Source organism: Erigeron canadensis, chromosome 3 (assembly GCF_010389155.1).
Source record: "Erigeron canadensis isolate Cc75 chromosome 3, C_canadensis_v1, whole genome shotgun sequence".
Lineage (NCBI taxonomy): Eukaryota > Viridiplantae > Streptophyta > Magnoliopsida > Asterales > Asteraceae > Erigeron > Erigeron canadensis.
The window spans coordinates 29,029,727-29,051,169 of NC_057763.1; the positions used below are offsets into that span (position 1 = coordinate 29,029,727).

A 21,443-nucleotide genomic window follows, 5' to 3' on the forward strand; every position below is an offset into this window, starting at 1 on the left:
TATGTAATCATCGTGTGACAGTATTGCTATTCCAAACGGCAACGTTGATCTTTCTTAGGCCTTCAGCTAGGGCATACACAAATTTCTCTGTTGGCATTAGCTTATAAAAATTTCTCTTATTTACATGTGTAATTTGGTGTAAATTTATATTTGAACCCTCATAAGTCTTGATAATGAACAATAATACTGGCTCGCCCCTGGGTACGAAGTAAGCACAAGATACAATATCAAAAGTGACATCCAAGAGAATCTTAGAAATGAGACCAATAAGTCATAAAAATCAACAGATTATATAGAAACAAAAGCAGGTGCTTCCCAGCGTAAACTACATATAGCAAAAGATGACTAACATATACACATTTACACAGGTAGAAATTAAGCTTTACTAATCTGGTAGGCTGCTAAAGAAACAACAAACAGAAAAAGCTAGCTTGTAAACATTAATTATCATTATTGTTCATCTCCAAACCAACTAAGCCTTTCCTTGGGTCCTGTACGCCTTTCCTTGTATGGGAAGAGATGAACCAGCTTCTTCACCATCAGCCCGGTGAGAAACGGCAGGTAGGTTATGCTCTTTTTGAGCTCGGGCCGCCAATCAAATGATACTGTTGGTCCCCAAACCCGCATATATTGCAACCAGTCCGGTTCTTCCACAACACCACCAAGATACTCTGCTGCAACAATATGATACGTGTTGCTTGCGTCAATGAACTGATTGCTTACATCAGCTTGCATCTTCAGGCCAATTCCAAGCTTGGGCAGCCCTTTAATGCAAGTTCCAGCATTAGGGAAAGTAGCGTGGCTGCCTTTAGCAGAATAAACAATTGGCTTGTTCCCCTTGAAGAACTTTAGATGACTAGCATCAACCCATTTGCCGCCACTATGCCCTGAAAAGTACACGCTGTAAAGTTCACCGTTGAAGTTGCTTATCCGCAGCGTGAAATGCTCCCAATTACCGATGTGTTTGCCAACCTTAATTTTTGTTTTTAACTTATTGGTGAGAGTAACGGCTACAGGCCCCTTATAGGGGCAGAAAAACCACATATCAATGTCAGTGAAAGTACCAGCAAAAGCCGGTTTCACATGAATGTAAAGTTGTGCACTCTCAAGGTTACCATGTTTGATGTCATCCACATCCTCCGGGGGTAAATCCAACCAGTAACTGCCATCGTTTGTTCCACCTTGTGGCAAGTTTGTGCCATGAGGATGAATGGGTATCCCGTTAGACGACTTGCCCTTTTTGAAGAGTTTGGCTCCTTTCTTGAAAAACCATGGAACCGAAGATGGGAAGTATACCTCATCAGGGTGGAAGTAAAGTATGGGACCATAATGCTGCATTAACGCCTCTACTTGCTCCAGGTTTGGCATTGCTTCAAGATTAGGGTTCAAATTCCTCAAGCAATACCCCACATGGGGAAAATCTGAATCCGAAAGAGCAGAAACAAACGTCCCAACAGGAACACCTTTAGAAAACATTCCAGTCCTAAAAGGTTTGGTGTTGAAAACTTTTATCTTGGAATAGCTTTCACAAAGGTCATCACCAAGTTGACAAGACTGAGTAAGATCTTCACGAACACACATAACAACACTGAGTTTTGGCTTCATTAGAACCCTCCTAATCAAAGTGGTGACAATAAATCCAAGCGCTCTATAACCCGGAGGAGGGCGTGGTCGCCATATAACAAAAAGTGTGTCTTTAAAGATTAGATCGAACCCCACGGGATGCATAAGAGGAGGAGGTTGATGATCTAGGTTGTTGTTACTATTTCGAGCAACAAGAACACAGGATCTTCCAAGATGTCGATGACTAGATGGCTGAGCTGAGTGACCCAAAAGGAAGAAACCATCGGGTATCGACTGAGGTCCGTAAAACATGATAGACTTTGTTTTGTATTTTTTGAAGTAGTAGTAATAATAGTTAAAAACTGCTAATTGTTTCACCATTTTTACCTCTAACTCTCCAAGGTTAATGATTCCAGCATTAAAACTACCTTCCCCTGCACACATTAATTTAATAATTATTATGAGTATCAAAAGCAATCAAAAGTTCAAAACTAAATAAAAAAAAAACTAGAGAGTTTTCCTAGAGGTGGCTGGTATTGTTAATTTTCAATGATTGTTATTCTATAATGTAACGTTAATAAAACTTGCTTTACATTTGTAGTTTTTTACTTTACCATTTATACGGGTGTTTGTTTAAATAGAGTGTTTCGATTTGCAAGTAAATTCCATTTTTATAGAAACATAATTATATGTAGAACATGATTAAACTTACAACTTCACATAGGAAAATTTATTTGATTAACAGTGTGTATATTGATTCGTTATTTTCTAAGAATTACTGTGTAAATTTTATATGCAACACACCAACACCGATTTTACATCTAGTATATTTACATACAGATATACAACCGTTAATCCATAAAACCTACTAACAAAAAGGTAAAAATATAATTTTTATATAACCATAATCTGACAAAAATATAAAATATACATGACAAAAATAAGTAGGAGGATAATTCGATCAAATAGTACATATACATATATATAATAATAAGAGAAACATATATAGGAATTACGAACCTTGAGGCCATTGAGGAAGAGATGCAGGAAGAGAATAGGTTGATGGTTCCCGACGATCAAACATAACTTTCTTTCGATAATTTCGCTTTTTGGTTATTCCTTTGCTTTTCTTTTGAGATAGATATGGTAATTATTAATAATAATTGATACCGGAGACATACATCTAGTATTTGTGTTGTTATCAAACTAGGTTTGTTACAGTTACACCGACTATTTGCTTTCCGGAATTATGTTCATAGAGTCATTATTTATTTTTCTAGACAACTTGTCTCATAAATGGATAATGGATAGTGTTAAAATATTGTGTAACTCATCTGTTCTTTGCGAGCCAGCGACAATGGTAGTGGCGGCATCTATATTTAATTTAAAGGGGTTAGTAAAGTTATTTTATAATATAATGAACTAATGGTGTAATTTAATATTAAGGGTTGATGGTGGTTTAATTATTAAGGGTATTTTGGTCAATTCGCGTGTCCTATTTTTATAAACTTTCAACATAAGGGTTATAATTTTTATATAGTAGTATAGAAGTATAGATGTAATAATATAGATATACGAGCATGGTACCCGCGCAATGCGGCGGCGGTGATGGAAAAGACGGCCTAGTGGTGTCGGTGATGGTACTATTGGTGGTGATGGTAGTGTCAAGTGGTGTAGGTGGAAATTTTTATAAGATAAGGGCTTAAAGTGTTAATTATTAAAATAAAGGTTTAAGGTGTAAATTAATCATTAAGGATAAATTTGGTAATATATAAAATTCTATACATTGTGGGTTTTTATTAAGGGACAATTTAATATTTTCGTATGTAACATTTGAGTAACTATTTCTAAAAATGGAATGTGTGATAATTTTTAATAAGGAGTATAGATATATATAGGGCAGAGATCCAGAGAGAAGGGAGAAAATGCTCATTTTTTATTATTTTTTTTTTTAAGCTTGTTTTTATATCTTTTTTATTTTTTTCACTTTTTTCATTCTTTTTTTTAATTAATTCAATCCATAGAAAAATTTAAAAGAATAAATGAAAATAAAAAAATTCAAACCCGAGTTAGTGAGTTATACATGTAAGGGTACGGTACGGGCTTCGCCCTTAATGATATTAATAAAGGGTAGCTGGTGGGAGTGATAGGTCATAGAGAGTGATAGGTCATAAGGGGTGATCAGTGATGAGGTGATCTACCTAACGGGCTTCGCCTTTAGCTATTATGGCTCCGCCATTAGCTGATAGGCTTCGCCTATAGCTTACGGGCTACGCCCTTTTGAAAAATAAATATTTTTTAAAAAAATTTAAAATTTTTATATGGAATAAGTTAAATAAAGAGATAATGAAAAAAGTGAAAAAAAAGGAAAAAAGTTTAAAAAAATAAAAAACAAACCTTCTCACCATTCTCTCCTTTACACTGGTCTTAATACTTGTATGATATACGATAATTCTATGGATTGTATCATAAACAAATTCGAATATATCTCGATCTATGGGTATAAAATAAATTGTGGTCAAAGTATACCAATAGTTGAAGCTAAGGTATACTCGTAATAAACAATAATGATAATTAAATCATATTTTTAGTTAAAGTAATAATGGATAGTTGTAATATATTAGCTAATTATCTTCCTAACTATAAGATCAAGCCACATGGAAAAATCAAGGGGGTGATGAAGGACGATAATGAGTGGGTTACAAATGTCAAGATTTGATGTTATTAGGAGGATTATTAGGCTAATGTTTAGAAGGATAAATCATTTTCTTTTAGTTAAAGTTTTGGATTAACTAAAACGTTTTGAATCACAACAAAATCAAAACTTGTAGGCATGGTGGATGACGACATATAGCCTTGTGATTTTCGATTGTAAATTCAAAATTTTGAAGTCATGTTAATAACTTATTATAAGTAATATAAGTAATAAGAGTTAAAGAAATTGAGAAAGAAGAAATGACAATTTGATTAATGAGAAAACTATCTGTTAAATAAAGTTATAATGAGTTTTGTATCTATAAGCTAAGAGTTAGGCTTTAATTATAAGTTTAATAAGGAAATTGAATACATATATATAGTTAAAAAAGCTAAAATAAATAAATTAAAATGACACATGTCGATTCAGGAGTACATCACGTGTCGTTTCAAGAACATTTTAATCCTAACCAAGAGGTAGACCCTCAATTCTAAGTGTAATAAGGAAATTGAATCTATATACAATTAAAAAAGCTAATTTAATATAATAAATAAATTAAAATGACACATGTTGATCAAGAATTACGCCACGTGTCGTTTCAAGAACATCTCAATCATGTTTTAGTTTATTGGTAGATATCAAAAGTAAACATCAAAATAATAAATAATAAAACTGGTGAAAAATAACAAAACATGAACAAAACAAATTTAAATGAATAAACGCTTTTGTAGTAGAAGAAGAGATCATAATCAAACTACATTGACAACAAACTAAAATAAAAGAGATGAAATATAACAATAAGATAACAATTTAATATCAAATAATAAACAAACACGAACAAAATACCAACGTCGCATTGTGCGGGTACCGTGTTAGTATATAAATATACGAAGGGTACCTGCGCGATGCGACATTAATGGCGGCAACAGGTGGTAGTGCAGTGATGTAGATAACGGTGTGGTTATTAATGTAAAAGTAAATAATGTAAAAAGGAGGTAGTATAGTTATTTTAAGAGTTAAGGAATGTATATTGTAAATTATTTTATTAAAAGTATTATAGGTATATTAGGTGAAAATATTTAAATTGGTGAATAAATGCAATGTTTTTAAACTGGGTGGTCGGACCGGTGATTAAACCGCTTTGAACCGGGTCAACAAAATCAAACTTTTTTTTTTATATAAATTTTCTTCTAATTCTTTTGGCAATAAGACATGGTAGTAAATCTCAGTTATCTCAGCCGATATATCCCCAATATCCCCCATATATCGCCTATCGGTGGTCGACCGACATGATATATCTCCGATAGATCCATTATATATCCTCGATATACCTCTAATATATCGCTTATTGGTTATAAATTTAAGTAAACTACTTATGGTGCTACTAACAAATTCTGATTATTATATAGTCTACTAATTAATTTTGATTATTTAGGGACTAAATAACCGATTTTGTTAACAAATAACAATTGAGTTTTATTTGAATATTTTGGTTTTTTTCTTGTTGTAGAAAAACAATATGTATGCTTAATTTATATATATATTTTTTTGCTATTGTAGAAATAAATGACTTTTGAAAAAGTTATATATTTTGTGTGTTTAAACTTGTATTAGAACTTGTTTTTAGTATGACTTTTGTGCTAGAATTTTGTTTGTTTTGGATAAATGATGTAACTTATTGCTATTGAACTTATGTTGTGTTTAAAACAAGAAGCTTATAGCATTACTACGGAAAATATATATTTTGTCAAAAACCCGATTCAGTTGCGATCCGTTCGGTAAAAAATTATTATATCAGTTCATTGTCCGGTTCGATTTTCAAAACATCGTATATCATTGTTGTATAAACGTATGATGTATTTTCATTTCTTGCAATTTTATATTCACTCGAGATAATTCTTTTCCCTTTTATACGAGTTATTTTCTTGAACTAAACAATGATGGCTAACTAGAGAGATGGCGCTGCGCTTCGCTGCAGAGATGGATATATACAAAAATAAATATACAGTACAAGGAAGACTTGCAAGCAATAATTTGTTTTTATTAAACATCTGATTTATTATGTTAAAAAATCTTATGTTAATGCCATATCAAATATGTGTTTAACAGTAAAAAAATAACATATGATATCTTACTATTTACTTTTAGTCTTATTTTTATGAGAAAAGTTTAATTCTAATTTTAATTTTAATGATAAGTTAAAATTAGTTTAATACTCAACTCAAAAGAAAAGGTAAATGGGCTTTCAAGATCATGGGCTTTCAACTTATTTGACCGTGATGGAATCGGTGGTCGACATATGTGAGCGGAGTGTAGTTTTTTATGTTTATGTGTATGGCCTAAATTCCAACACATAATTATAGAAATTTGAGTATGTTTCTTTTTCTTACAAGTCTTTAAAAAAGGTAATTTTATTTTTATATATATTTTTTTTACATTGTAATTAAATTTAATGAATTCAAGCATGTTTAATTAATTATTTTCAACTGTATTCTCGAGTTTTTATTAAAAGAAAAGAAAGGAGAAGATTGGATAGGGGAAGAAAGGATAGATAATTACATAAAAAATAGACATTCTCGAGTTGAAAGAAAAAAAAAAGTTGATAGTTAAATGTATTCTTGAGTTAGAAGGGAAGGAAAAGAAAGGATAAAAAGATACAATTTTACATTTATAGCCTTGTAGTAATTAAAACCTTTATATAAGTTTAAGGGGTATAATAATAATTTCACCACTTTTCCTTCCAAATCTTGCCACTTTTGGCCAGAAAATTTTGGGATCAAAACATCCTATTTTTCCCTTTCTTTCCCATCCATTTCTTTTAAAACAAAAACTCAAGAATATAAAAACTAAAAATTTCTTACCCTTTCTTTTCTTATCTCTTCAAAATAAAACTCAAGAATGCTCTCTTCGTATACATGCAATAAGACTTTTTATGTAAAAACATGTAATGTTTAAGTAACTATTTTCATCTTTATATATTGTAATACCACTCATTTTATTTACTTATTTACCCTCCAAAGCCCACATCTATATAATTAAACCCAAAAAGTCTGCATCGTCATTTGTTTTTATACTAATGTGATCTTGGATGTGCAATGCACAGCCCTCTAAAGCTGAGTCAATTAACAAAGATTATAGTTAAAAGTTAAAAACAATATTTTTAGGGCAAACAAACAATACCTGAACCAACCAGCTTATTACCTATACTAAAATTACAGGTATATATCTTTCTTTCTAAGTGAGTGTTTGGTTATCCGTAGAGTTATGTTTACTATTTTCACCACATCCAAACCCTTCCCAATTTGCTTCTAATTTTGTTTTTACTCTAAAGGACAAGTTTCGTTTGGCTGCAAAGAAACTAAATTTATAAGGATCAGATAGGAAACTATTCCACCTTCTTTTAACTTAACTTGAGAGATTTTTTATTCTTATTTCACAAGTCACTGCATTATCCTAAGAATGTCATTTTTGTTCATATAATACTTCATATATCAGGCAGAAGCCTTTCCAAATACACTCTTCTGGATGCCACTATCATATACGAGTAATGCTTGAATGGAAACAAGTACAAGATAAAGTCGATTAGACCAACCATGGTTTCCTGGGAGAACAAAGCATTGGAGCCCATCATACTGTTTCAAATCAGACACACCAGATGGTAATTCGGACTTGTCTACCGCAATGTGAACATCTTTATACTACAAGGGTGGCTGAAGAGCATACTCAAAAGGGCGGAAAATCATTTTTCATAAATGGGTGCTGACGGATTTGGATACCTGAAAGATACCCGTAATTATAGATAATAAAAGCTAACAATAAGAAAAAACATATTTCTTGAGAGAACCATATTATGATTATGGGTGGAACTTACGCAAGATTACCTCCAATAAGGTGCAAGGCAATGGTTGCATAGTTTCGACATTGAAGGCATAGAGTGAAGGTTGAGCAAGGAGTTGAGCAACAGAGTAGGAGTTGTTCCCACCATCACCAATATCGTCCATAAAATCAAACCATACGTGTTCTTTTTCAATAAAATGATCAAACAATACGTGTTCTTTTTCACTAAGCTGATGTCGCAAGTTCTAAAAGGGTGCACAATTCAAGGGGTTTGTTTATAATAATAGCTAGACAAAACTGAAGATCCTTGATATCAGTAGTTAAAATTGCGTTATTTGTAGACACTCTTCTAGCATGTTGCATAAGCCAAATGATAAGTAAAATCGCATATATATTTGTTACCAGCTCACAGGAAAAAGCTTATGATATATCCTTTTAGAGTTTTGCGTAAAACTTATTCAAAAAGAAACCGATACACTGGCAGATATCCATACCAAACTATAGAGTCATAAAAATTCACCCCTTCACTAAAATTCTATTGTGAAACTCCTCCCACTAAAAGTTTTAAAAAACTCATTGTGAAAAAAGGGTTTTTTTTAATAGCACACAGAGGATAAAGGAGGCAACCAAATTTCGAGTGGTCTAACTGGATTGCTATTAGGTTTCAGATGTGACACTCCAGCTCTATTTTTGGATCCAGCTAGGAAATGCACTTGAAACAGCCAAACAGGGGACTTCAATTAATGGGTTGAATGATATTTAGCAGAAGTAGAAAGTTAAAATCTATAAAAACATTAAAAGAACAAAAAAAAACAGGGTAAATTGGCTAAAAAACATGCTAAATTGGCTAAAATACAGGGGAAGTTCCGTCAATAAGGCCTTTAGCAACACAAAGAGGTGTCTTTTTTAATACCTTCATTATTGATATATCCACCTAAACCTTCCAAGAAAAGTTCGACAGCATCTTTAGTAGCTAATATCGTCTCTGGTTGTTGCTCAAACTCACTACAAAGCTTGAAAAAAAAGGTCAGCAAAAATGAGGCACTTGGCCATTACGAATAAAGAATTTGTACCATGTAGACTGCAAATCTACGAATTCATCTTATAAGAATGAACTTTCTTATAACTAATCCTTTCTTGATCATCAAAATAATACTATTATGACGTCAAACAATAGGAAAAATGCATAGTATAATAGGCTCACCCAATGACTCAAAACCAAACTTGTATAAGCTAGATACGATCATATTGGTTATCTCATTAGTGATAGCATTAGTTGACAAATTAACCATAATCGTAACATGTAACAAAATTAAACTAATTGTCGATTAACACTTAAAAAGATCAGTCTTCTTACATCATGTAAGGCTGCTAGCCTACCAATTCGTTCAACAAGACAATCAAAAAACAAAAGAGAAATTCTCTAATATTCATTATTAATAAGCCGAATCACGAAACAGTAACACATATATTAGCATCCCGACATGACTAAATGATGATGTCAGACTTAATAATCTCATTTTGTTTTACCAAACTACTACAACAACAAAAAAATAACAACGTCACCAAATTACAACAATAATAATTTCTCAGTAACACTAAAATCAAAGTTAAAAGTAATATCTTTTTTAAATAAAAAGCTAATCAAAATCAAATATATGTGTGTGTAGGCGTGTAATTAATATGACACGATCAATATCAGTGAATTTCATCTATACATACAAATTTCAAACGTAAATGTAACAACAATACATAGTCAACATCAGTCATCTTCCATAATTTCAGCTCAAACAATTCAAGCTAAAAAATACTAATACTTTTTTTTTCCTAAAACTCTTAAAAGTTGGAGATCGGAAAAAAAAAAAGTGATCATATTAAAGCAGATGGTTATGCTGAGATCGCCGACGGTGGGGTTGCCGAATTGTGTGCTTTTGGCAAAGTGATTATTATGTATAGATGTACAGAGAGAGAGAGAACGGTGAAAGAGGGACAGTAGAGTTGATCAACAAGGAATACACAGTGAGGGACTATTTGGTCATATGTGTTATTTTCCAGGGAGTCTACAGTTATTTCAGGGGGTCAGTAACTTTTTTTTTCTTTTAAAGTTGTTTCATAAAATTATAGCAACTTAGAATCAGTTGTTAAAATTTAGGCTATTAATTTAATCCAATAATTCAAATTATTTTAAATTTACCAATAAAGTTAAAACAATTTTAGAAGATTTTTATCCTTCAAGTTTATGGTCCATGGCAAAACCAAACTGTTATAGACTAACAGACGTTATGCTCAAAAGGGATTTGCTAACTAATACCCCTAGTGTAGTAGTTAAGATGCATTTAATGAGGTATTTATTGAAGTCTAACTTTCCTAAAATATAGAAATATGTATTAATTATTAATTTAAAAATAGAAATTGTTAGGTTGAATTAATACACATTAAATATATTTTTTGTTTAATAAAGAAATAACAAGTTTATTAAATGTTTCTTAACTATTGCACTAGGACACTAGTTAGCAAATCTCATATAATAATATACTACTCTTATTATTTAGTGTAATATAATAATATAGATATCTATATATATCTAAAAGTTCTATCAAGCAAGTGGAAAAATTGACGTATTATTGACGATTTATCGATTGGTACTTAATAGATGTAATTAGGTTCCTTTAGAATATTTAATGTGCAAATATAAATGATTAGCTTCATTTTGTTTAGCCCCGAAAATCTATATTGAAATGTACATGTGAATTATCTTCCTATAGACTATTTAATGTGTCAATATAAATGATGAAGTTTAAGGTGAATGGTCATGTTGTTCTTGATGATTTCAGTTCTGTTATATGTTTGTATATCTAAAAGTTCATATCCGGTATGAATAATTCACTCATTCTTGAGTTGTGTTGTAAATAAGGTTTAATGTATAAATTTGGTTGTAAATAAGATTACCGGCTGTCTATATCTATATATATCTACAAGTTGGATCAAGTGGTGGAACATTTTGCCGATTTTTAGTTTTCATTGATGGGTACTTAATGGGGTTATTAAGGGACTTAATAGGGTTAATTATTTTGGTGTTGTTTATCTGTGGCTTATTTGTTTCATTAATAATGAATTGTGTTGTAAATACATATATTTTATTTATAATAAAGTTTCTTTTCATTGGTGAATGGCTTTGGGTAAAACTCTCCGGATGACAAATAAGGTTTATAACTTTATATATCAACATCAACCAATAATAATTACCCAACCTCATCGATCTCCCTATTACAATTCATTCGTTCATCATCAATAAAGTATTAATTACAGACCATTGATCTCCCTATAATCTGTCTCATAAGTAATGCATTTGGTATTCATTGAACGGTTAAGAATACAATTCATCTCTTTCCTATAACTCACTCTTTTTAAATATATCTCCTTCAATTCCATCAGTTTTATGGTATGTTTTTCTCAATTTTGTAATTATATAACATATGCATCTGCAGATCTAATTATATCTTTGTTGTACGTTAAATTAGATATATATATGATTATATATCCAGGATTTGCGTGTGTATGTAACATGCTTGATTTAGCTGCAGATTCACTCCGGCCAGCAACCATTCTTCCGGCGAGCCATGATGTTTGTAAAGTTGTATGGAATTAAAGATATCAGACACTTTTTGTTATGATTTTGATGACAGTAATGTTACTCTTTTGGCGATGTGTTTAGCCAGGTTCTACTCTTTAACTTTCATGGCAAATTTATCTTCTTTATATATTTGGGTACTGTTTCATGTTTAAAACATTTGATTTTAGTATGTGTTCTTGAAATTTGTAACTAATAAACAAGTTTGTAATTTGTGTATCATTAAATTTTTGCTTCTAATTTTTTCCCTACAACTAAAACTTTCAATTAAAGTACTATCGCTAAGCATATAGGATTTCTCTTTCTCTTTTAGATCATTTTGATACACCTAAATCCTTATATTGATTGGTTTTTGCAGATTACGATCAAGGTTCGAGACCTCAGGTGACAACATGGATCTTAACACACACACTAAAAAAAATTTAGTATGAATTTCCCCTCTTAATTTCAATGTTGTGATATAAATTCTATTCTGAATTTTTGTTATTTATGTATTTTTTGGTGGCAATTGTTAATATTTCATGTTCGAAATAGTTTACAATCTCATGTTGTTTACGTTGATTCAGTTTTCGAGGGCTGATATATTTTGCTGTTTATAGAAAATTGTGACATAAATTGTTAGTCAAGATTTAGATTAGTGTGAATTACAAATGTTGATACAAAGGGCAACCAAAGATGGACCCTATCCAGTTGATGTCTCTTGCCAGTAGGTAATGTCTTTATTAGTATTGTAACTTTATATTTTCACTTTGTATCTTTTTATCCTTTTGTTGAATGTTGATAGTTTGTTTATCATAAATGTGGCAAATGGGGTGTGTAGGCAGTTGGGTAATGGGTCAATATGGGTAAATTTGGCAGCTTGAGTTGGCTTGATCCAGTGCAATTCATGTGTAGTATCAAGTTATCTATCAAATCATTATAGAAGTTATATTATTAATAGTTTTTCATATATTCAAACAATATTATTTAGTAGGTTTTATCATGCATTAAGAATTCCCTTCGGGTGACTTTTGATTACTTTAAAGATAAAATTATAATTTTACCCATCTGTTAGCGATAACACACAAACCAAAAAAAACAGTTTTAGGTAAACGGGTTAAAATGTCCACCTCTACTTATTACTGATGATCATGGTTATTGTATTTAGTAGTTCCATCTTTTCTTTGGCAGATTGGCGGTGTGACTATTCTTTGTAATGGGCAATCTGATTACATTAGTGATGACAAAGAAGGTATTTGGTATTAGGTGTGATTTAAGTATGATCAAAATCTTTGGGCTTTTTTAATTATTTCTAAATTCCTTGCATCATATGTTGGACATCTACTATAGAGCATAATTTAAACTCATTTATGTAAAACTTGCTCAATGTTTTGGGTTATATTTTGTTGATAGTCGGCCAAATGGACACAACTAAAAATTTACATAAAAAATGGTTAAATGCTTAAAATTCGATGCGTAGTATAGTCAATTTATTAATCTTATAAACAAGTTCATCTATGATTGGACCCATATATTAGTAATAGTCTCTTAGTAATCATTATTTCTACTTTAATGCAGTTAAATCAGTTAGCATATATGGTTCCCTTGACGCTGCAGTGGACAATGTGATACACTCTTTGCAAGGTAACCACTAACTTACTTATATAGCAAACTTCTCATACAATTAGACTTTAGATTGTTAGTTCTTTGGTTCCGTAAAGGAGTGCATGATGTTTTATTACTATCAAAGGTATAATTAATGGTCATCACTTACAGTAACATTTAACTTTGGTATTTGCACAGTTTTAGGATATTTATCGTAGTCCCAGAGGTTTCTTACTTCATTTTAAAATTTAGGATATCAAATTGTTGTACTTCCCTTTTTTGTTGAGCTTATATTTTGATCAGTGTTCAGCATGATTGTTGGGAGAACTAAATGAACCAAACTACGAGTTTCCCACTTTTCAATAGACTAAACCCGAGACTATATTGTTGAAACGTTGGTAAAATACATGGAATCGCCTATTTGGGGTGGAAAATAATGGTAACGACTAAAAGTATTTTGATGAGTGGACTGAATACAGGGATCAAGCAGGGAAAAAACCTGCAGTAAAAAACTAACATGACCCACAATATATATCAGGTTTATAGAGTTGATATATAGATATAGAGTTGACCATTATAGAGTACGTTTATGCATAATGCAATTGCAGCATGTGCTGTTGTAGTGTCACAAGAGAGTATATCGATTAATACAAGAGGGTACTAATACTGGTGCTTGATTAATCTGGATGGAAGACATATCCATGAGGTATACTCTCTTTCATCTTTTGAAACTTCTAACTAAAGTCCATGTGACACTACAACAGCACATGTTGTAGAGTTGATATATAGATATAGAGTTGACCTTTATACATGCTGTTTTGGAGCTATTGAGAAGAGGCATGTCGGAACTCAATTTTTGTTCTGTAATATGCATGCAATATGTCTTTGGCCTTTTATCTTCTAAATATGTTGACCATCTTTTTTTAGGTATAAAGATTCTAAACATCGAGCCTTATGATTAAGATGAATGACTTAGTCACTTGAGATATGTACAGGTGCGAAATGTGGCACTAGGTTAGTTGGGATTAAGTGGAATGTGTATATGCTAATATAATGGTTATTTGTAGATGGCTGCCACTACATACAATACATTTCTCCTTGCTTCAGAAAGATATAGAATTGGTTAGTGACTCATTACTCTGTAGCTTTTTTTATATGTATGTCATATGGTGGACTATTACAACTAACTTGGATCATAGACATGCAATATATATATATATATATATATATTTGAATTTACAGGTAGAGCACACGTTTCTTTAGTTTGAAATTCATTCTTGAAGGCATAATAGTCAAATAAATGTACCAATAGGAAAACAAATATGTGATCGGTATTTACATGCATGGGAACAGTTGTTTGACTATTTGGGAGAAGCATTTGGTTGAAACAGCAGACTACCATTTGACGTATGAATGTCTTTTTTCGCTGTTTAAGTCGTGTGCACCTTTATCTCAAATGGTTGAAAAAGGTCTTGAAATGAGCCGAAGATCATACACAATCGAGTCGGTAGAATTGGCGTTGTATGCATGCTTTTTTTTTTCTTCTTGTTTTCTTCTTTTAATATATATAGTTAATCAATGAAGACTTTTTTGAATACAAGTTGGTTATTTCGTATGTAATATAACTCCAGTTTCTTTTTAGGCAACCTACATTCAAAGTCGTTAGCTTGCTTTTGGGTGATGTAATTACAAAATAAGACATGGAGTAACGACCTCTACTCCTATGAGCGAAAAATACTTAGTATGATTGTAGCCTTATAGTATTGTACAATGCTATAAGGCTACAATATGTTTTGTCATAACTGTTGTCTCTACTTATGCTTTCAAATATACCACATATAACCTTTGTCTTTCGAGCTCATTCCAAAACGTCAAACACATCGATTTACCCGGCCGTGCATCGCACGGGCCTTCACTCTAGTTTGTTAGAAAAAAAAAACACATAATGTTTTTCAAATAAATTAGATACTTTATCCTCGTAAAGAAACGGGCCAAAGAACAAATATTACAATCCATATTTGGTAATACAGGAACTTTTCCAACGTGTTAGAAAAAGAATTAAACCAACGTTTATCGTCACTTATTATACAAAAATAATTGAATTATACAACAGTAGACAAAAGGGCACGCTAATGGTAGGAAAATATACCATCAAACACCTTAATATAATTATAACTTGATTATTATCAAAAGAGGTTGAGTGATGCTATACATTGAGTTAAGATGAAATGTTTATATAAAACATCACATGATATTATGATATTTATATATAGTTTATATACCATCACTCAAAGATTTTATATATGATGATCCTTTGTTGCATATATGAGTTTCTCAATAACAACTCGACCTCAATATGGTGGTGGAGGATAAGTCCCTGGAAATGGAGAACCTGATTATCGAAGCAAAATGTAGATTTAGTAAGAATAAGAAACGACATGATACTAAAGCATAATGTAAAATTAATAAGTTAAGTTAAACCGTGTATTACAAAACGAGTATTAAAACTTATATATATAGCTTAAATTTCAAATTTAATAGACTAGAATTATTACATTCTACTAATTTCTTATAAGTATTTTAAAACATCCTATATATCCTATATATAGGGTAGATATCATGAAAGAAAGTTTTAAAAAAATAAAAATAAAATGTTTTTTTTAGCTTTTTTTTTTTTAAAAATTTTTTTTTTTCACTTTTTCCATTTTCTTTAATTAACTCATTTCAAAATATTAATTCAAAACAAATTTAACTTTTTTTTCTAATCCGAGTTAGTGAATATTTATAAGGGATAGCTGGTGGGGGTGATAGGTCATAGGGGTGATCGGTGGTAGAGTGATCTACCTAACGGGTTCCACCCTTAGCCATCATGGCTCCGCCATAAACTAACAAACTTCACATATAGCTTACGGTCTATACCATTTGAAAAAAAAAGATACTTAAAAAAAATTAAACTTTTTTTTTGTAATTAGTTGATTAAAGAGAGAATTAAAAAGGTGAAAAAAAGATTTGAAAAAAGAATCATAAAAATAATTTAGAAAAAAAATTAAACCTTCTCTCCTTTTTTCTTTTTAAGGGACTTTTTTTTTTCTTTTTATCTCTATTCTATATATATACCCTTGATAATCTAAAACCCAAACATGTATAATGATAGTAATGCAACTATGTTTTCGCTTAAGAACTATGTTGATTTAGGGATCATATAATGATCATCTATAATGCCAAACTGGCACAATTTTCATCCGAAATCTTCACCTTTTTTTTTTTTTCTATCTTTTTGAACAAGTTTATTAAGTTATCAATAATCTTGGTAACCCATTAAGTTATCAGGAGGACAGGAGTTCAGGACCGTTTCTAAAACCAAGGTTGTAACTTTTTCTCCCTGTTTTATGGACTGTATCCATGAAATGAGTTTTGTTCCCTGACTTGATATTTGCATTTTTCTATAAGTAATAAGTGTTTCTATTCTTTTCTTGGATTTCCATAAAAAACAAACGGAAATGCCAACGGTGATATGTTAATACTTTAATATAATATTATTATTATACTTGATAGTCAATCGTACTAGGATAATATGTTTGCTTTCACTTCATCGATACTCGTCAAGAAGCAAAGGACAACAATTTTATTTGTTATTATATAAAATTACTATGAAAGAACTAAGAAATAACAATTTTTAAAAATATTTTAGGTGGGCATTTGAAGTTTTGAAACAAAAATTTTATTCCCAATAAGTCGAAAAGGCCACAACATTCAATCCATTAAGGCAAACGTATTAGGTGGGTCGTGGCTAGGTCGATATTTTTGACACTTTTATTGTATGGATCAAGTTTGGGTTGGGTTGTCTAAACCCGCTAGTCCCCACTAAAATGTTTTATTATTAGTTCTACTCCCTTCATCCCAATTTAAATGTCACGTTGACTAACTTTGACCGTAAATAACTTTATTTGTATAATATAGTAGTCGATGAAACTTATATGAACGAAAAGTATATTAAAAACTCAATCCATTCATATATTTTATATTAAGTGTTACATGACACATACAAAGTTATTTACGGTCAAAGTTAGTCAACGTGACATTTAAATTGGGACGAAGGGAGTATTATTTTGTGTAAGTTTTTGTCCTTGTAAAAAATCAATATACATATGAATGAGGATTAGGGAGTTTATATTAGTTACCATGGGGATAATGGGATCCATAAGCTGGATTAGGTGGATAAGGCGTCGGAGGATAAGTAGTTGCCTGAGGTGGATATGGAGCCGGTGGATAGCCACCTGAATTAGGTGCGTAGGATGGGTAGGGAGTTGGAGGATAATATGCAGCTGGTGGTGGAGCAGAGTACGTAGGAACCGGAGGTGCGTTATGTGGAGCATACGATGGAGCTAAACTTTTAGATGGTTTCTACACGAAATGGAAACCACAAATCTGTTTAGTTTCTGCAGTAAAAGGCTCAAAAAGTAACAATGTAGCATTATTATTGGAACTTACATTGCCATTGGAATAATGCATTATCAATCGAACCTCTCCAGCATGCCTATCCAAATTTAATTAGAACTTTTTAATTACATCAGAAACCTAAATACTTTAATCATGATTATATTAACGAACATAAACATAACTTACCAGATCATAAAGTTTTAAGCTAAAGTGCTTATTGAAATCATTATATATAAGATATATAATAAGAAGGAAAATGAACTAAAAATAGAATACAAACCTGCCAGTTTTACTTTGTAATGGCCAGGTACTATCATCAAATCCATGAGAAAGAGCCTTTGTCAATGGAATCCTAATACCAAAATGTTGTTGAGTAGACCGATAATGCAACAGAGAAGACGAAGAAAATATGATATAAGAAGAAGAAGAAGAAGAAGAAGAAGAAGAAGACTAGCTAGCTAGTTACCTTACGCTACCTATGTAATCATCATGTGTGACAGTATTACTATTCCAAACGGCAACGTTGATCTCTCTTAGGCCCTCAACTAGGGAATACACAAATTTCTCTTGGAATGTAGGGTTCTTGCCTCCATCTATACATACATACCGATTTTAGATTTCAAATAATACAAAAAGAGCCACAATGCAAAATGTGCTAAAATTTATGAACAGATCATAAGCATACATTTACAAAACAAGTCTTATATATATGTACAAGACGAAAGTGAGAAAGGAGACCTGTACAGGTACGCGTGGTAGATCTATTGCTACCATATTCGACACAGACATAAGGATCTTGCCTAGATAACCATTCCGTATCTTTCAGTTTACTGCAGCTAACAACTAAATTTCCAAACATGGGCACAACACAAAATTAGGTCTTCATTCCAAACACAGTCACATAAAACCACATTAGAAAATGAAAAGGAAATCTTTACTGAAACGTTTTTGACTGCCATACTAGAACGTCTTATGAGTTAAACAAACAAGGTAACCTTTTTACCTAAAAACTCTAAATATAGGAACCTATTTAGATTTTAATTTGTTTGATTAATTAAAGGATTACATTATCAAAATCAATCAGAAAGGGAATATTGTTAGTGATTTGAGTTAGTCCTCCAGTAAATGCCAACATGAGGTGCGTTGTCATAAAAAAGTCCACTGTGGCACTCTATGTCTCCACGTTGGCATTTAATGGAGTCCTAACCCAAAAAACTAAAGATTGATATTCCATTTTTACGTTGTAATTTTTATTAATAAATTCTAAATAAGTTTCCTTCTTTGAGAATTTGTAGTAAAAAGTTATGTTATTATGAAAGTTGCCCAAGAATGTATGTTGCACAAAAGATAAAACAGAGCACTTATTTATGAATTAAGTTATAAATGTATGGTTATATATCCATCTTAACAAATCCATAGCATTTGATTAAGCACATGTTTCGTAATGTTTAACGTTAGCCAAATCATGTCAATTTGATAGAAGTAACAAAAAAAAAAAGGAACGTACCCGTGACTTCAAGAAGACTGCCATGAATGCTCATCATACTGTGACTCGCAATTGGAGAATGACGAATTGAAAATTGATTAATTTAAAGTATTTGTACTCACTTCTCTTTATATATATATATGCAACTTTGCAAGGCTTGTGTTGACCTTTCATAAGCCTAAACGCGTTTCTCCGCTGATTGTTTTAGAACAACTTGCATGGTTTTTTAAAGATAGACGTGAACCAACGAGTAGCTAGCTTGACTATTTCTCTTCTCTATCTTCCATAGTTCTTCCCTCTTGCAGTATAGTCGTAAGATATTTAAGTCGATCGATATTCTGTCTTAAAAAGAATCCATTGAGCATTTTCTATAATTAACTCTTCCTCCTTTTTAATCCCGTTTTAACTATAAATATAAATTCACATAAGGGTGTTTGGTTCGCATAATTCTATGGAATTTAATGAAATTGAAATTTAAATTACATTTCATATCTCAGTTTGGTAGAACTCAGATTCCATCCATTAGTCGTTGTAATTGACATCCTTTAAATTCCATCAAGATTTCCATAGCATATTGGTTTGAAATTCCATAAGAATTCAAGTTTTAATAAAGCCAAATCTTTTATAATTATTTTTTGATTGTTGAAAGTATTATAATATATTTCAAATTTATTATTTTTAATTATCATTACTATTATTATTATTATTAAACAATATTATTTTTAACTATAATAATTATTTCGTGTTAGTCGGTAAATATTTAAAAAAATTTAAAATTTTTATGACTATTTAGTAAATATTTATAAAGTTTACTACTATCTAATAAATATATTTTTTGTATAGAAATCTTATAAAGTTTAATATTACTCGATATAAACGTATCATTTTACCAAAAATTCGATTATAAATATAATTTTTGTATAGAAATCTAGTTTTAGCTTATAAATTAAGTTTAATATTATTCTATAAATTAAATATATGAATGAAAAAAATTAGAAAAAGTACAAGTGTAAGTTAAATTACTTCTTTCTTCTATCTCCGACCACCACCACCACTATCATGATCATCTCCAACCACCACCATGATCTTCCGGCGACGACGACCATCTCCTGCAAAACTTACATGTGAATGACATATGTGTTACAAATACCTTAAAATTTAAATATCTTACAAATACCATTAAATTAAAATTCTGCAAGTATATGTTACATTGTGGATGACATATACCATGACTATTGATTCCTTTATCATAATATACAACAATATATAGCCGATTTTACAATTTAATTGTGCTATATGTATCAACTGTTCTGGAAAAAAAAATAGCTTTGATAGGTATAGTATATCACCTCCCTTATTTTTATGGCATTTATAAGGTTGTATTTTTGTTATAGTTTACAAATTACAACCTAAAGAAATGTCGTTATATCGATCGATCCACGTATACATAATGTGATGCCTGGTCAAAACGCTGACTTTATAGCAATGATTGTTTTATAGATTGATTTTACTTGTATTCTCAACGACTTTCTGTATCATTAAATGGACAGTGAATATCGATCTCAAAGGTTTTTGAAACATAATGTGAGGCCTGGTCAAAACGCTGACTTTATAGCCATGATTGTTGTATGGATTGACTTTGCTTGTATTCTCAACGACTTTTTGTATCATGAAATGGTCAAATGGACATTGACAAACATTTTAATTAGTACTTTTATATAAAGTATAATAATATAAATATGTTTTCTTCGGATTAAGATATGAGTCAGTACACTGGCGTTGGGAATGGGCTAATGGATTTTCTTCGGATGTAGATTGTAGAGGTATCACAATTTACCGAGCTTCGCCACTTTATCTCTAATATGCAATTCACAGATGTAAATGGACATGGATAGCTGATCCATCGGGTGTTTATACTGTTAAATCGGTCCGGAAAGCAAAATTCAACAAGCAAAGCCTAAACCAACACCTTGGTTTTCATATGGCGGTCTGAAATGAGTCGAGTCCCAACAAAAACAAACCCCGTTTTTGTGAAGAAACAGAATAAACAATTGATCATCTACTCATTTTATGTATGTTCCGCGTAGTGGTAAGTTTGAGCCATGAGGATGAGTACCTCTCATCGGGGTAGAAGTAAGGTATGGACCCATAATACTGAATTAACACCTCTACTTGCTCCAGGTTTGGCATTGCTTCAAGATTAGGAG

The 21,443-nt window shown here is 31.3% G+C and overlaps 2 protein-coding genes and 1 long non-coding RNA gene across 4 annotated transcripts; 1 reads left to right on the plus strand and 2 right to left on the minus strand.

The window, feature by feature from the left end:
- Positions 1–271: 271 nt before the first annotated feature.
- Positions 272–2,822, minus strand: LOC122593518. The gene is made up of 2 exons (XM_043765937.1): positions 2,584–2,822; positions 272–1,997 (listed from the first exon to the last, which is right to left on the minus strand). Exons 1-2 carry the CDS (start codon positions 2,645–2,647, stop codon positions 451–453), a joined length of 1,611 nt encoding a protein of 536 aa, XP_043621872.1. The 5' UTR covers positions 2,648–2,822; the 3' UTR covers positions 272–450.
- An 8,534-nt stretch (positions 2,823–11,356) lies between these two features.
- LOC122593837 lies at positions 11,357–14,975 on the plus strand. 2 transcript variants are annotated; one of them, XR_006322885.1, is made up of 10 exons: positions 11,357–11,537; positions 11,674–11,814; positions 12,085–12,151; positions 12,293–12,436; positions 12,897–12,957; positions 13,284–13,349; positions 13,934–14,016; positions 14,238–14,305; positions 14,378–14,432; positions 14,553–14,975. It is a non-coding gene; the product is annotated as an uncharacterized LOC122593837 (long non-coding RNA). The 2 variants fall into 2 exon arrangements; XR_006322886.1 differs by having other exon boundaries at positions 11,680–11,814.
- Positions 14,976–15,258: 283 nt separating this feature from the next.
- Positions 15,259–20,296, minus strand: LOC122593839 (elicitor-responsive protein 1-like). Its single transcript, XM_043766287.1, has 8 exons — positions 20,260–20,296; positions 19,258–19,574; positions 18,489–18,593; positions 18,217–18,343; positions 18,031–18,102; positions 17,802–17,847; positions 17,492–17,714; positions 15,259–15,702 (listed from the first exon to the last, which is right to left on the minus strand). The coding sequence occupies exons 2-8, from the start codon at positions 19,292–19,294 to the stop codon at positions 15,662–15,664; spliced, it is 651 nt and encodes a 216-aa protein (XP_043622222.1). The 5' UTR covers positions 19,295–19,574; positions 20,260–20,296; the 3' UTR covers positions 15,259–15,661.
- Between the last annotated feature and the right edge of the window lie 1,147 nt (positions 20,297–21,443).